This window comes from Onychomys torridus, chromosome X (assembly GCF_903995425.1).
Source record: "Onychomys torridus chromosome X, mOncTor1.1, whole genome shotgun sequence".
In the NCBI taxonomy this organism is placed as follows: Eukaryota; Metazoa; Chordata; class Mammalia; order Rodentia; family Cricetidae; genus Onychomys; species Onychomys torridus.
Window position 1 is genome coordinate 23,001,298 of NC_050466.1, and position 15,814 is coordinate 23,017,111.

Consider the following 15,814-nt stretch of genomic DNA (forward strand, 5'->3'; position numbering starts at 1 on the left):
GCATGTATACAATTTAGACACCACCATAAAGTTGAGAGTTCATGAGGCAAACTGAAACATGACACAGTCATGCTGAGGGGGCTGGTTCTGAAGCAGTATCCCAACTCTGATATTCACCAAAACAGATAGGGGTATAAGTCCCTTATTTAAAACAACATACTATTTGGGACAATCCTATTAACATCTTTCTATATTCTTTAAGTAACACATATATTACCTATATTAACAATTGCTACTACATAAATATTAAACAAATAGTACTGCACTGCTTGGGGGAACAGACACAAGAAAATAGTCTGCATATGTTCTGTTTGAAATGATTTTTTAGATGTTTTTAATGTGAGATTGCTTATATGTACATGGATATGGAAACCATAGATATGGAAAATCTAACTGCACTTCCAGTGTTTCCATAGGAAGAAAGAGCCAGCATTTAATTCCAGATTTACCAATTCTGGCTATCTAGCCTTGGAGAAATTATTTAAACTACATTTGGGGTGTGATTCTTCATGTGTAAAATTAGACTTCAAATTTTCTAGGAATTACTCACACATACAACACCCAGTACAAGGCAAGCATATTTTAGACATTAAAATAAGGGCAGTCGTGATAACTACTTTCATTGTAGACTTGCATATATACCCCCAGTTTGCTATGTGGACGATTCTGAGGCCTTGTCCCATTGTTTTCAAAACTCTGACAGCTGCATCCAGATATATCCAAAAAGGAACTCATAATGAAGCTTAACCCTACAGCCTCTAACTTGCATTATATCCTTCTAAGGCCTGCTCCTAACATTGTATTCATAGTTTTCCCTTGTTTGACTTATCATAATATTAGCTTCAGGTTGGTATAAAACTTGAACACACATCAGGTTGTTCCTTTAATCTGTATGCTGTTCTTTGCTTTGTTCCCTGTATCTAGGACAGTGTTAGTGCCTCAATGTTTTACAAAATGCTTAATGAACCAAAAATTTTGCTGCACTTTGTTATAAGAAAATTTAGAAAAAGAAAGAAAAACAGCTGGCTCATTTGGTTGGAAAATATTTAGCTCACTGACATAATGAGACAATGAAGTGTACTTTGTAAACTGAAGGCCAAGTATGTAACACAGTATTACTGATGAAAATAATGATAATTATGATGACTCTGAGGAAATGTTTCTCATACTCACTATAGCTGCCCTTTGAGACCAGATGATTATGGCTGTGGGGAGTGTCCTAAACATTGGAAGACACCTAGCAGCATATCTGGCTTTATACACTATATGCTAATAGCAAATTTCCCAGTAACAGCAGCCAAATATGTTGTCTGACATTGCCAAATGTACCCTAAAGGAAAACTCCTCTGAATGCCCTAGGGCATTGCCTTCAGTATCAAAAAATATACAGATGGCCACACATCATTCATGTTAAGGCAAGGAAAGGCAGGCAAACATTTAGAAAAGTTTTCAATAAGCAAAACAACCTCAGTTAACCTGAAAATCCCATTAACCCCATTCTTTGAGTACTCTATTCCCTAAGCTTTCCAGATAACCAAAAAAAAATGTACAGTACATTCTGTTTTCTAATTTGTATGCTAAGTTCAGCTCATTTTCCATCTCAATAGCTAAGTACAGAATCCAGTTCATGGGTGAAGGATCATCCGCTTTGCTTTTACCATCTATTTTAAGTGACCACGGTGCCACTGACCTGGAAGTTTCAAGTGTTTTTATCCCCTTGTTTTGACATTTTAACTTTGATAGTGACAACTACTCCTGTTTTATCTGGCCACAAGTGAAATATAACCAAAAAAAGGGAATGTAGTCTAATTAGCAGTGGTTCTACTGTATGTAATAAAAATCACACCATGCTGTTGATCATTTAGAAGCAGTCATTCTAGCCATCACGCTGAATGTATAATTGAAAAAATGCCCCTGAATAAGCAATATTTCTCGTTTCTTCTTTCTGCAGGTTGTGATCCTGGGGAAACATTCAAGAGGTTATCACTACATGCTTGCTAACCTGGTAAGAACAAAAATATGTTCTAGTGTCCCTGGGCAATATAGTCCATTTAGTTTATGTCATCTATAATCAGCTGTAAAGGAAATACAGGACGCACCCAATGTGTTCTCTAGATGCTTAGAGAAATAAATTCAGTAAATACCTAAACCAGCCTATAGTAGCTTTGTATTCTATTATGCTGTCTTTTTCAGCAGCAAAGCTATCTTCTTTTCTTATTTAAAAGATAATTTGAGTTGGGCCTGGTGGAACTGTCCTATAATCCCAGCTACTTGGGAGGATGAGGCATGGCCAGAATTCAAAATTTTCCTGTGCTGCTGAGAAACTTCAAGGTCACCTTGGTAAATATAGTGAGAACCCATCTCAAAATAAAAACTTTCCAAAAATGGCCCAGGAAACAGCTCAGTAGTAGAGTGCTTGGCTAGGAAGAAACAGGTATTGGTTTCCATCTCTGACAGCACAAATAATAACAATAATGGTAATAGTAATTAGATAGAGTCCCTCACTATTCTTTGATTCAATTTGGATGTCAACTGTTTTAATTAGGTTTGAGATGCAAATCAAGAGACAGAGGATAGAAAAGATGACTCCCAATAAATCCAAGTCCACATGCATACCAGTCCTCAATTTGTGCTGTCAGAGGCTAAACAAATCTTTTCAAATCAGATACAACATGATGTACCTGTCTACTTACACAAAACACAACCTAGATCTATACGTTCTAATGTCTCATGCCTTTAAAACCCATGACATCCAAGAAGCTAGTATTCCATCAAGGTCACCCCATACCTCTTCTTATTCTGAAAGGACAACTTGTTCTGTGGGCAACAAAATGGCTTATAAATTAGAAATACCTATTTGGTAAAGATTCTATATAATACTGTCTCTACAGAATGAAAAGGTGATGTCAAATTATCACCGTACTGCTAAGAATCTATTAAATTATCACAAGCACAAACCATAGTTTTATTTCATTAGCACAACAAAATCATGATCATTATAAAGCTCTTAAACCAAAAGAATAGTAGCACTAGTAAGTGCTTATTGTAATTGTGCTTTTAGATTTCTTAAATTAAGGCAAACATCTTGTTTTATTTAAAAATACTTTTCAATGAAAGAAAGAAATGATACTCAAATCTCTTTCTTAGATAGCATCCAAATGCTACTAATTTCTGATGTAGTGTCCATCTTTAATAAGTTCCTCAGAGTGGAGAGCACTTCCATCCAATTTGAGGATAAATGAATTGATTCTCTTAGGAGAAAAAAAATCTAGTCCTTAGTTCATATATAAAAATACTCAGTTTGGGTTTTAGACAACTGATAAGTAAGGGATGTTTTGAGTCAATGGAAGTTCGACTAGGGTATGGCAGGGAATGATGGATGCTGGACCACGACACCTGAGAGAGTTTAGATGAGTTTTTCACTTTCTTCCTAACCAATAGTCTGCTTTCCTTCTTCCATTTTCCTACCTTCATCCCTCTCCTTTTATCTTTCCCTCAGCCTTATATGTTCCACAAGGTAGTTAGATATACAACATAGTGTTTAAAATGTGGGGCTTTATATATTTACTGACAGTGCATGAGGTGACTCCAGGTAATGCTCACACTAGTATTTACTTAATGAAAACTTTTGTCCTTAATAAATATTAGGAAATGCATATAATTAGAACATTAAAACCAAAGTTTTTCAGCTAGTACCTCACATGGAGCTAAAACAAATTTAACAAAAGTGAAATAATGGTTAATGTTAAACAATAGAATCTGGTTTCTTCATGAGTCTGCAAACAATACCTATGGATGTGCATAGTTGACTGATGTTTGAGAAAGAATATTGAGTTGAAATTTAAAATGTTTTGGTCTGCTTGAGTAACCATAGAGACCCCAGTTTCCTTACTGTGGATGTAGAGGTGGAAATAGAGAGGATTTCTCCCATGTGTTGGCTGGGACCCTTGCAATTGATGCTAAAACATAATTAGAAAGGCAAGATATTTCTTTGGAGTGATAGCCATGAAAGACAAGGAAGAGAGACAGTAGTACAAAGCTTCGCTTCAGACCACACTATAGATCTGATGCCACTGAAGAAAGGAAAGAGGGAGACTCACCAAGAAGAGCCCCAGACTACGGTGTAGCTCTGAGAAAGTCTTGGTCAGAAAAATTAAGAAGTCCTTTACAAAGACTGCAAATAACAAGTCCTTTCAGCCTCATTTTGATCAACCATACCCTGGTAGATGTCAAGGAAGAACATGTCTTTCTCTTAAAAGCTAAGGCAGATCTTGATGACACCTGAAGCTAGAGGCTCACTAGACTCCTTGAGACAAGTTCTTCCTGGGAAGATTTGAGCCCATTCATGTCAGTGATTGTCTCAGTTGGTGTAAGATGACCTAAAGTGACCCTTTCTATTCTAAAATTCCAGCTAGGCTTCCTTATGCCTAATAACAATCTTTCAGATATGCTTTGCTTTTAATGTTGAAATCCAGACCACACCCCCTCCCCACCCCCAAAAAAATAGCCTGCAGTGTGATGGAACAGCAAGAGAGAATTGCTATCTAGCATGGTGGTACACTCCTGTAAAAACAGGAATTACAAGGTACAGACAAGAGAATTTCAAGTTCAAGGTCATCTTAGGCTATATAGCAATACCATGTTGTGGGTATAATGAGTAAGGATGAGTTCAGTTTTACAGTGTTTAACTAATATCTACAAGGGCAAAAAGGCTTGAGTTTGATCGAGAGAAAAAAGAGACAGGCAGACAGCCACAGACACACAAAGAGAGAGCAAATGAGAAGCAAGAGAAAGCTAGAGCAAAGGACATAGAGAGACAACAAAAAAAAGATTACTACAATGTTCTAGAAATGAATGGTGAGCTGAATCTGGAGCACACAATTCAGGATAATGAGACCTTAGGGAGATGCCTCCTACAAGAACAAGCAAAATCTGTTCCTTCAAAAAGAAAGTAATGTGTAGTATCATGTCAGTGTGAGTCATAAAAACATGAACTCATTCATTGTGCTTTGAGCTGCCACTTTTTCCTCTAGTGACCTTCTTTTCATTTGAACTCAGCCATGTAGTTTCCCTAAGTCCCGGCACTCTATATTATTTGAGCAATAGATATAGAAACTGCTACTCAACTCTGATGATAATAATGAAACAGATAGTCCCTATCATGGTTTCCAGAAAATTTAAAGTACATAAAAATACTCCAAACACCTCTAGCAATGACATCCACATGCAGAGTAAAGCAAAACTATTTAGAAGTCATTTGAATGGTCAAAAAAGGAAGTGGAACTAAGATGTTTCCTTCCAAGATGAGCCATCTGGCCTTTCAAGAGGAGCCAGCTGGGTGAAAACTCAGGATGTGTATATCCTTGGGGGAAGAAACTCTAGTCAGTCTTGGTGTTACAGCAGCACAGAAGCACTCCTTTCTTCTCCAAATGCAAATTCAAGAACACTCACCCTCCCTGACCTCTTCTATCACCTGCACCATAGCACCAAGCGGCCTGTTGGATCCTGAGCTCTACATATCTATCAACGATGTCTATGTCCTTTTACATAAACCTTCTTAGAGGCAGTCCTAAAAGCAGAAGGTAGGAATTCCATGAGTTCTTCAACGAAGGCCATTCACAGGTCAGAGTGTATAGGATAAGTTGGGGGGAAAGGTGCAGAAAAAAATATCTTGCTAAAATCTCTGGGAGAAACAAAAGATTCTAGCAAAAATACAAGCCAGAAATGCGATCTGGTCAGGCTAGAAGTAGGCATTCCAGTTAAGGAAATCTCTTTAGAATTCCATATCCATTGGTGGTGTCTTTTCTTGCTAGGGGCTGTTCTGTAATTAATTGTTTTATCCTCTAGAAGAGTGCTACTACTCTGCTCTAGGCCCTGGGGGTAACTAATATGTATGCAACCTGCCGGTTAAGCAGCATCTCTTTCCCGTATGGCACGGTCTTAAGTCAGGACCTTTTACACTGTATTACAAAGCATATCACGTATCATGAGTTATTTTTTTCACATATGCTGACAATAATAACTCAGCTATTTTATGTAAATTCCTAGGATAAGATTAGGGATTCACACACATCATGAGTGAGATAACCCAGACCCAGGACAAACATGGTGTGTACTCACTCACAAGTGGATATTAGGTGTACAGTAAAGGATAACCAGGCTACAATTAGAGAGGCTAGGTAACAAGGAGGGCCCAAAAAGAGATAGATACATGGAAATCCCTGGAAAGAGGAAATAGAAGAGATCTCCTGGGTAAAATTGGGAGTGGGTAAGCACGTGACAGATTGAGTTAGGCAGGTTGGGGCAGGGCAGAGTGGGAGAGAAATGAAAGAGATGTCTTGATAGAGGGGGCAATTTCAGAGTTAGTAAGAAACCAGGCACTAGGGAAACTCCCAGGAATCCAAAAGGATGACCCCAGCTAAAACTCCCAATAATAGTGGAGAGGGTAACTGAACTGGCCACCTCCTATAATCAGATTGGTGAGTATACTAATTTTCATCAGAGAGCCTTCACCCAGTAACTGATGGAAGCAGATGCAGAGATCCACAGCCAAGCACTGGGCCAAGCTCTGAAAGTACTGTTGAAGAGAGGGAGGAGAGACTGTACAACCCAGAGGGGTCAAGGTAATCACAAGGGAACCCACAGAAACTACTAACCTGGGCTCATAGGAGCTCACAGACTCTGGACCGACAGCTGTGGAACCTGCATGGGACTGACCTAGGCCCTCTGCATGTGTGTGACACTTGTGTAGCTTAGTCTGTTTATGTGGCTTCTACAAGTAGAATCAGGACCTGTCCCTGGCACTTGAGCTGGCTTTTGGGAACCTATTCCCCATGCTGGATTACTTTGCCCGGCCTTGATGCAGGGGGAGGAGCTTGGTCCTGCCTCAAACTGATGTGCCATGCTTTGTTGAAGTCCATGGGAGGACTGCCCTTTTCTGAAAGGAGCCAGAAGAAGAGTGGATAGGTGGGGTATAGAGGGGAGGCAGAAAGGGAGAGAATGGGATGAGAGAAGGGAGGGGAAACTACAGTTGGAATGTAAAATAAATGAAAACATTTAATAATAAATAAAAACCTAATATTAAAAAAGATTAGGGATTGATGTAAAGGATGGAGGTAGTATAGTGTGATGCAAACCGAAGCACTAGCCTATGAGCTAAAAGTCAAGTTTAAACCCTTAGAATTCATTTAACTAGCCATCTCTCTGCACCTATTTATTAATTTGCAAGATGGAAGAGAGAGACAAGATCACTGTTTCCCAGAATTGGTTATTTGCATGAGCAAGTTTCAAGTAGTTTATAGCAAAATCTCTTTAGAGCTTATTGGTTTTGAATTTATATTAAATATATATTAAAAATAACTATCCCATAAAGTCTGTGATTTCACAGACACCAATTTTTAGAACAAAGCATAAATCGCTGTTTAAATCTCAAAAGTACAGTCAATGTAAAAATATATTAGGTAAATTTTGGTTCAGATACAGATTTCAATAGAAAATGTAAAGGTGGCATATTTAAGACTAAAATATTAGAATACTCCAAGGTCACTTATAGTTTTGTATTTCTTCCTTCTTAGATGTCACCCAGATTGACTATGAAGGACAGTGTGAACACAGCAACTGGGTGGGTGCTATGCACAAAGGTAGAGGAGCAAAACCAGAGGCCTGCTGTCCTTAAGGCAGACTGAAGCATTAAAATCAGTCCAGATGGGCAAAAGCCAAGAGGACTGTGAGTGCCCTTAGCCATCTTCCAAACAGAGATGAGGGTCGGAAGAACTAATCAACATAGCCCAGACAGTGATATAGGACAAATTAGATCCAGGTTGAAATGGTCCAAGAGCAGCTGTTCAGGACACCCCAGAAATCAGGCCAAATAATCCAAGTACTTGAGGTTCCCAGGGGAAAACATGAGCCATAGCAGGACACACTCAGTGCTGCATCCTTTAAGCGCTGCTTTAGAAGACCCGACAGTTCCCCTGTGTTGGGGACAGCTACTGACCCTGCAAGTAGAAGAGAGGTAATGTCAGCTGCCAGGGGTAGAGAATGTCAAGGACAGGCAATCAAGCAGGGGAGAAAGGGGATAGGAGTTCATGTATCTTTGACTCCTCCCCACTGTGCTTTCTATTTTCTTCGAACTTCTTTGATCATCTTTGAGTAGAGACTTCTTGCCTGCCATCTTCTCCAATCATTTAAAAAATCAGGAAATGGATGCAGAAAAGATACTCCACTTCAACTTGCCCAAACTATTACGGAAAATCTGTCTGTGAAGTGACTTGGTCTTCCCACTCAAATCACCCGTACATCTCAGCAAAACAAAAGGTCAGCTTCACAAAGGGCACATAAGAGTTTGCGCAAAAATGGGCTAGCAGGATGGTGCAGTAGGCAGAGGTATTTGCCACCAAATCTGATAACCAAAGTTCCATCCCTAAGACCCATGTGATTGAGAAAACAGACTTCTAAGGGTTGTCCTTTGGCCTCCATGTATATGCAGAGATATAAAAATATGAAGCACACACTATAGATTTATGAGAATGAAGTGATCAAAGACAAAAGAGCTTTCTAAACAAGAACAACAAGGCGAACATGGCATGACGGGCATGTAGTGTGAGCACTTAGGGGGTGGGTGGAATAGAATGCTCAGAATGAGATGGTGACTCAAATTAACAGACAACAAAAACAAGGAAAACTATGTAAATCTGAGTTTTAAAGCTGCCCCAAAATGGAATGCATCTGAAAAAGCATATCAGATGCTGCTACCTCTCTTGGTCTCTCACTCTTCCCTTCTCTAGCTCCCCCTCCCCTTTCCCTCTTGTTATCTCATTTCTCTACATCTCCCTCACTCATATAATAGCATGTTAGGAGACATGGGGAGAGAGAGATTAGATGATAACATTTTTTTAAAATTTTACTAAGACAAAAGTTAGCACTCATAGGGTAGAATGCAGAAGTACACCCAGGAGTAACCTAGGCTTGAAGAAATGACTGCTATGCTTACCAAATCTTAAAGTGAACCTAAACCAGAGAAGAACCTGCTTTCTTTCAAGAGAAAGCAAATGAGGTTGAGTCATGCTGCTTGCTTGCCAATACTAACTAGTCCCTTCTGCTCCCTTCCCCTTCCAGGTCTTTCTGTTCTGTTCTCTGCTTTCCCTTTCCTTTGTTCTCCCAATTGTAATGTTCTATATAAAAATTCAAATGCTCAAAGCCACGTGTTGTGATCTTCTCAGCAGATGGCATATAAACACAGAGGTCATTGGGTTGGAGCCAGGGATTGTAGGCAAGAGAAGTGGACTTGGGGGGGGGGGGGAAGCTGCCACTGGTCCCAAGTGCCAGGAAACACAGTCACGTCTGCTGGGTATACAACCTCTCTGGTGGCTCAGGATTCAGTTTCTTCTTAAAACAGAGATATAATACAGCAGAATACCAAGAGACAGAGGAATGGGGGATTTGTCTGAAGTCTAAACCTCTATCATGCTGTTAATTTAGCATTAGTCAGCTTAAAGTGGACTGCTTTAGATACTCATTCCTCTTCCTCCAAAATGTTTCCCTGTGTCTCTCTAAATCTCCATCCCTTCCCTCCTTCCTGCCTGAAATTTACAACAAAAGATCACCACCTAGCCAATGTTTTAAGAAGATGAATTGGTAGAATTATATCTTCTCTTCCAGGCTTCTCAATGCTGTCTCTAAAATAAGGCTACTTAGAAGATTTATACACAGGTGTTCCATGATTTTATGAGGTTATATCATAGGTTGAAAATATCATAACTTGGTAATGTGTTTAGTAGCCTAAGCTACTGAATTTCATTGCTGAGCAACACAGGACACTGTAGAACATTGTCATTTACTGTGGCAGCTACATGACTGAGTAGGAGTAGCTCACTACCTCTGCCAAGGATCACTGCACAGTGTCATACCACTACCCACAAAATATATTAAAACATAAAATATAGCTTGTAACAATGCATAACAGTTTTGCATAATTTGAAGACAAATAAAGATATTAACTTGGACCATCATCAGGTGGGAACTGTCTATAGTTAGGCTATGGTTCCTCTGTCATTTATAAGCAAACCCTGTTGTAGTTTTCATGTGGAAATATTAGTAACTGAAAGTAGAAACTAGTTTATTAGCTCCTCTGTCAGTTTTCCTTTTATTCCGGCCACAGTATCATCCATGATATAACTTCCTGATGTTTTAACATTAGCTCTTTTTCCCCCTTCTTTTCTCCTTCCCAAATCCCACACCCCCACCTCTGATATGTGGAACATTCAGCTCTTTAGATCTGAATCCATGCTTTCTTTAGAGCTCACCTTTGGAGTGCCAGCAGAACCAAAAGTCTGTTTATTTAGTAAAGTCTACCTTTTTCTGAAGAACTAGAAATTGGAAACAGCAATCCATTGTATATGTTAAGTATTGAGTAGAGTCAGTACTCCACCAGTGCTTATTCCTTCTTACCTTTTGCTTGTTTTATTACTGTTTTATCCATTTTCTTTTTATGTAAAAACATAAATGCTTCAGTACATATCTTTTTTAAAAAGACAGCTTCTTAACTACTTACAAAGATGAACCCATTTATCCCAAATATTCATAGTCCAATAAAAGTGCAACAAAAATAAATTAATTAAAAATGAAATAACCAAATATAAACACATCAAATATAAGTCTAACATTTTAGTATCATGTTCAGTAGACATTAGCCAAGTCAAGCAGCTACAAAGATTGGATTGGTGGTAATTATTCTGTTTCCTCCCTTCTATCATCTGGCTGGTAGCATTCAGTCAATGAAGCAGCATTAATCTATGCACATTTGGGGTGGTATAACCATAAAAGTATACACAGTCTCTTTTTATTTTTATTTCATTTCTAGTGCATAGGGGTCGGGTGGGAAGAGCACACATGGAGATCAGGGGACAGCTTGTGGGGGTTGGTTCTCTCCTACTATCATGTAGATTCCAGGTATTGAATTCAGATCATCAGGCTGGATGGCAAGCACCTTTACCCACTGAGGGTTCAATGTGTGTGTGTGTGTGTGTGTGTGTGTGTGTGTGTGTGTGTGTGTGTACACGTGTGTGTGTGTGTGTGTGTGTGTGTGTAATTTTAGTGCCCAAAATTGCATTAACTCCACTGCAAAGAAGACAGAACACCATGTCCTCGAGAAACTTATAATCATATTGATGATCTCAGTCATGCCCAGCTATGCTAACTGCCTTGGAGATAGACAAAGAATGAAGAGAAAACACAAAATGAGAAATCAGTACTGCTTGTACTGTAGTCACAAAAAATTGCGTAGAATGTGACGTCAAAAAGATGCTCTAAAGGCCTTTCTCCACTAACTGATGGAAGCAGATACAGAGATCCACAGGCAACCACCAGGCCGAGCTCTAGGAGTCCAGTCAAAGAGAAAGAAAAGGGATTCTATGAGCAAGGGGGGTCAGGATCATGATGGGGAAACCCACAGAGACAACCAAACCAAACAGTGGGAACTCATAAAATTTAGACCAACAGCTGTGGAGCCTCCATGGGACTGGACTAGGCCCTCTGCATACAGGAGACAGTTGTGTTTCTTGATCTGCTTAAGGGGCCCCCTGGCAGAATGATTAGAATCCATCCCTGGTGCATGAGCAGGCTTTTTGGAACCCACTACCTATGATGGGACACTTTGCGCAGCCTTGAGGCAGGGAGAGGGGCTTGGACCGGCCTCTACTGAATGTAACTCACCATGGGAGATCTTACCTTCTTGTAGGAGGGAGGGGGAGGCTGAAGGGAAGGGAGGAGGAAAGAGTGGGATCTTTGATTGGTATGTAAAATGAATAAAAAATTTTCTTAATAAAAAAAGTGCTCTAAAGGCTTAGAATGATCCATTTACCTGACAAAACAGGAAAAAAACGATCTAAACAGAACATCACATGCCAAGATTCTGATCACCATGTTTTCCCTGAATTGACAAAATACAATTTTATCTCAACTAAAGCAAGACTTTACTAGGCAGGTTAAAGAGCAATCAAAAGTCATTGGTGTGTTTCAGGCAGGAGAGGGACATGATCTGATTTATGCCTTGAAAATTATCAGAGAAAAGTGGATGAATTTTACAATAAAGAAATCACACCTCAGTAAAGCTGTTAAAAATAAAATATGCCAGAGGTTATTTCCTATAGCAGAATTGTTAGAAGTTCTTATTAATAAAATAAACCCAAGGCTAGTTATTGGGGTGAATGCTGGAAGATCAGAGAAGCAGAACAAGCCACAGCTTCCTCTCCTCACCAGTTCCTCAGCTGGTCTTGTTTCCTCAGACTGCAAGCTTCTGAGTCCTCATCCACATGAATCTCAGCTGAACTGTGCTGCTCAAAGCCTAAAAGCTTAACCAGCCAAATGCTGCTAGTTTCTGGTCTTCACGCCTTATATATCTTTCACTTTCTGCCCCCACTCCCTAGGATTAAAGGCTGGCTTTCTGGGATTAAAGGCAAGTGTCACCACGTCTGGCTGTTTCCAATGTGGCCTTGAACTCACAGAGATCCAGAGGGATTCCTGCCTCTGGAATGCTAGGATTAAAGGTGTGAGTGCCACCGCCTAACCTCTGTTTAATGTTGTGGCTTTTCTGTTCTCTGATGCCAGATAAATTTATTAGCATGCACATTTCAGGGAATACAATACCATCACAATTTCCCTCACCAGTAGCAGTTATAAAGTCACAATTACTTTTTTTAATCCCTATAAATAGCTCCAAATAGACTGAAGTCTCATTGGGGTAGTGACCATTTTTGATATGGCTCACCATTCTAAACACTTAGAAAATTTCAGAGTATATTTGGTGATTGGATTAGAGAATAAAAGAGCTAGTAAACAACTCAAGTAACCTGTAATCAAGTGCTAATTGGTATGGTATAATCTTTCACTCTTTGCACTAATCCCACCCCCACCCCTGCGGAAGAACTGATCTGCTTTCCAGAAAAAGACTTGTGTCTTTCATTAGGAATCTGGTAACTTATGCCATCACAATTACTTTGCATTTCTGTGTTGAAGCATCACCCCCGAATGAACAATTCAAATAGCACTAAAGACAGAGTCAGCTTCATGCAAATGATAAGATAGATTGTTGGTTGTCCTTGGCAGCCTTCCCAGCCCACATTCTACTGCTTTTCTCTTCCCTCCAGCAGGCCACTTTCCCATATCTCATCCATGAGCTATTGTCAGTTTAGTAAAAGTCACCTGACTTACCTTGTGCTTGTTTTTCTCTATGTACAAAAGGCACCATAAGGACAATTCCATGTGCAAGAAATGTTTGTATAATATCTTGAAAATAAATACTCTACAAGTAAGCCTAGAATGAGTTTATTTCCAGGTCTAAATAATCCATACTACCTGAAGGAAAAGTATTTGCTTACATGTAAATCAATAGAGATTAGATAATACCAAAGTCATCTGAAACTTTTGAAATTTGAATCATCAAATTAGGGACAGTCTGTGTTGAATGTCAATTGTTCAAACACCAGATTTGTGAATAATGGGCTCAGAGAATTAACCAAGGACTGTTTACAGGACCTTGAATAAACTTCTTAGGCACAAAGTCATGGCTCATCAAATACAACTGAATTCGGATATGAGCAACAGTGCTCTGCATCAGAAAGATGCAATATGATAGAAAGGTGATACAATTGATGAAATCTAGCATAACTTACAAATCAAAATGAGTATCTTGTTTCTAGTGAATATTTCCATCATTGCAGAGGCAAATAGCCAGAAGTACAGATATTTAATTCCTAGAAAAGGAGAAAAGAATTTCTTTTTTTATTTAAGAAAATTTTTTATTCATTTTACATACCAACCTCAGATCCCTCTCTCATGCCATCTCCCGCTCCCTCCCAGCCTTCCCACCTCTCTGACCCACCCCCCATCCTTTCCTCCAAAAGGGTAAGGGCTCCCATGGGGAGTCAGCAAAGCCTGGTTCATTGAGTTGAGACAAAACTAAGCCTCTTCCCCCTGCATCAAGGCTGAACAAGGCATCCCACCATAGGTAATGAACTCCAAAAAGCCAGCTCATGCACCAGGGATAGATCCTGATCACACTTCCGGGGTCCCCTCAAACAGACCCAGCTACACAACTGTCTCCTGTATGCAGAGGGCCTAGTCCAGTCCTATGGAGGCTCCACAGCTGTTGGTTTAAAGTTCGTGAGTTCCCACTAGCTTGGTTCAGTTGTCTCTGTAGATTTCCCCATCCTGATCTTGACACACCCCACCCTTGCTCATAGAATCCCTCTTCCCTCTCTTTGACTGGACTTCTGGAGCTCAACCTGGTGGTTGGCTATGGATCTCTTCATCTGCTTCCATCAGTTAGTGGAGAAAGGCCTTTAGAGCATCTTTTTGACATCAAATTTCTACAAAATTTTCTGTGACTACAGTACAAGCAGTACTGATTTCTCACATTATGTCTTCTCTTCATTCTTTGGCTGTTTCCAGGTCTGTTACTGGATGAAGGCTCTATGATGACAGGGTATTCACCAATCTGATTAACAAGTTAGGCCAGTTCCGGCAACCTCTCCACTATTGTTAGGAGTCTAAGCCAGGATGGTCCTTGTGGATTCCTAGGAATTTCCCTAGCACCAGATTTCTCCCTAAACTCATAATGTCTACCTCTATCAAGGTATCTCTTTCATTGCTCTCCCACTCTCTCTCTCAGTTCAACCATCCCCCCCCCATTGCCCTCTATTGCCCCCGCCCCCCCCCCCCCCCCGCCATCCCCAGTTTACTCATCTATTTCCCCTTCCCAAGGTTATCTATGAGTCCCTCCTAGGGTTCTCCTTGTTTCCTAGCTTCCCTGGAGCTGTGGGTTGTTTGAAAAGGAGAAAAGTATTTTAATTCACCCTGTATATGAGCATTGGATTCCTTTCAATCTATCTCTCATATCTTCTAATCACTTCCCTGTGCAAAGTTCACTGAGACAACCAAAGGAAAAGATACCGCTGTGGCAATTAGGCAAGTAGCACTGATTTTGATGTTTAGTGTAAGCCCACAAAAGTAATTGAGTATCTAATCATGAGTTGTAATTGGTAAAATCCCCACGAAATAATAAAATGGGCTTAAAAGAAATTCCACTTAGTACAACCGGGACCTTGGGATCTTGGAGTAACTTAGCAATGACATTGTAGAGTGAGTATACAAATGTACTTATTGTACAGAAGGGAATGTGAAAATAAATAGAACCAAAGTCCATAAGCAGTCATCAAAATGTGCAACAGCCAAAGAAATCAATAGAGAAAGAGGAAAAGAAATGAAGAGAAAAGAAAAAAAGAAGAAGGAATACAATTTTTGGTAGAAAATACAGCCAAAATTGGTATACAGCTTTCTTTTTAATTATGTTGCTAATTGAAAAATGTTCATAAAGATCTAGAGAAAGGATAATTCTTATACATGGTTGGTGAGAATATAAATTAGCACAGCCATTTTGGTAAGTGATATGGAATTTCCTCAAGAAACCTCTAAAAATAAACTACCATGTAGCCCAGCATTGGCACTTCTGGATGTACTGATGTTCCTTGACTTGGCAGACTTTACCTCCTGATGAATGTATCATAAATTGAAAACACAGTAAATCAAAACTGCATCTCAATCAAGCCATGTCAGTGGCTAGGACTTTTATAACCCTGGATTCTAGAGAAACTAAGTCAGGTTGATTGTGAGTTCAAAGTTATCACAGGAACAGAGAAAGAATTTGAGAGAGGGAGAGAGGAACAGGAAAGTGCATTTAACACATGTAACTCACTGAACACTATAGCTTGGCTCCAAGGCCACTGAAGGTTCTGCTTGTTTACCCTTAATGGAGTGT

The 15,814-nt window shown here is 39.6% G+C and overlaps 1 protein-coding gene across 5 annotated transcripts in view; it reads left to right on the plus strand.

The window, feature by feature from the left end:
• Gria3 (glutamate ionotropic receptor AMPA type subunit 3) overlaps positions 1 to 15,814 on the plus strand; it is a 277,058-nt gene that overhangs the window by 164,991 nt on the left and 96,253 nt on the right. For all 5 annotated transcript variants that reach the window (XR_004943712.1, XM_036175082.1, XM_036175083.1 and 2 more), the window contains one exon: positions 1,952 to 2,005. Coding sequence is in view for 4 of the 5 variants with exons in the window: in XM_036175082.1 (XP_036030975.1) it covers positions 1,952 to 2,005 (54 nt within the window). In the remaining variant the exon portion in view is untranslated. The remainder of the gene's footprint in view (positions 1 to 1,951; positions 2,006 to 15,814) is intronic.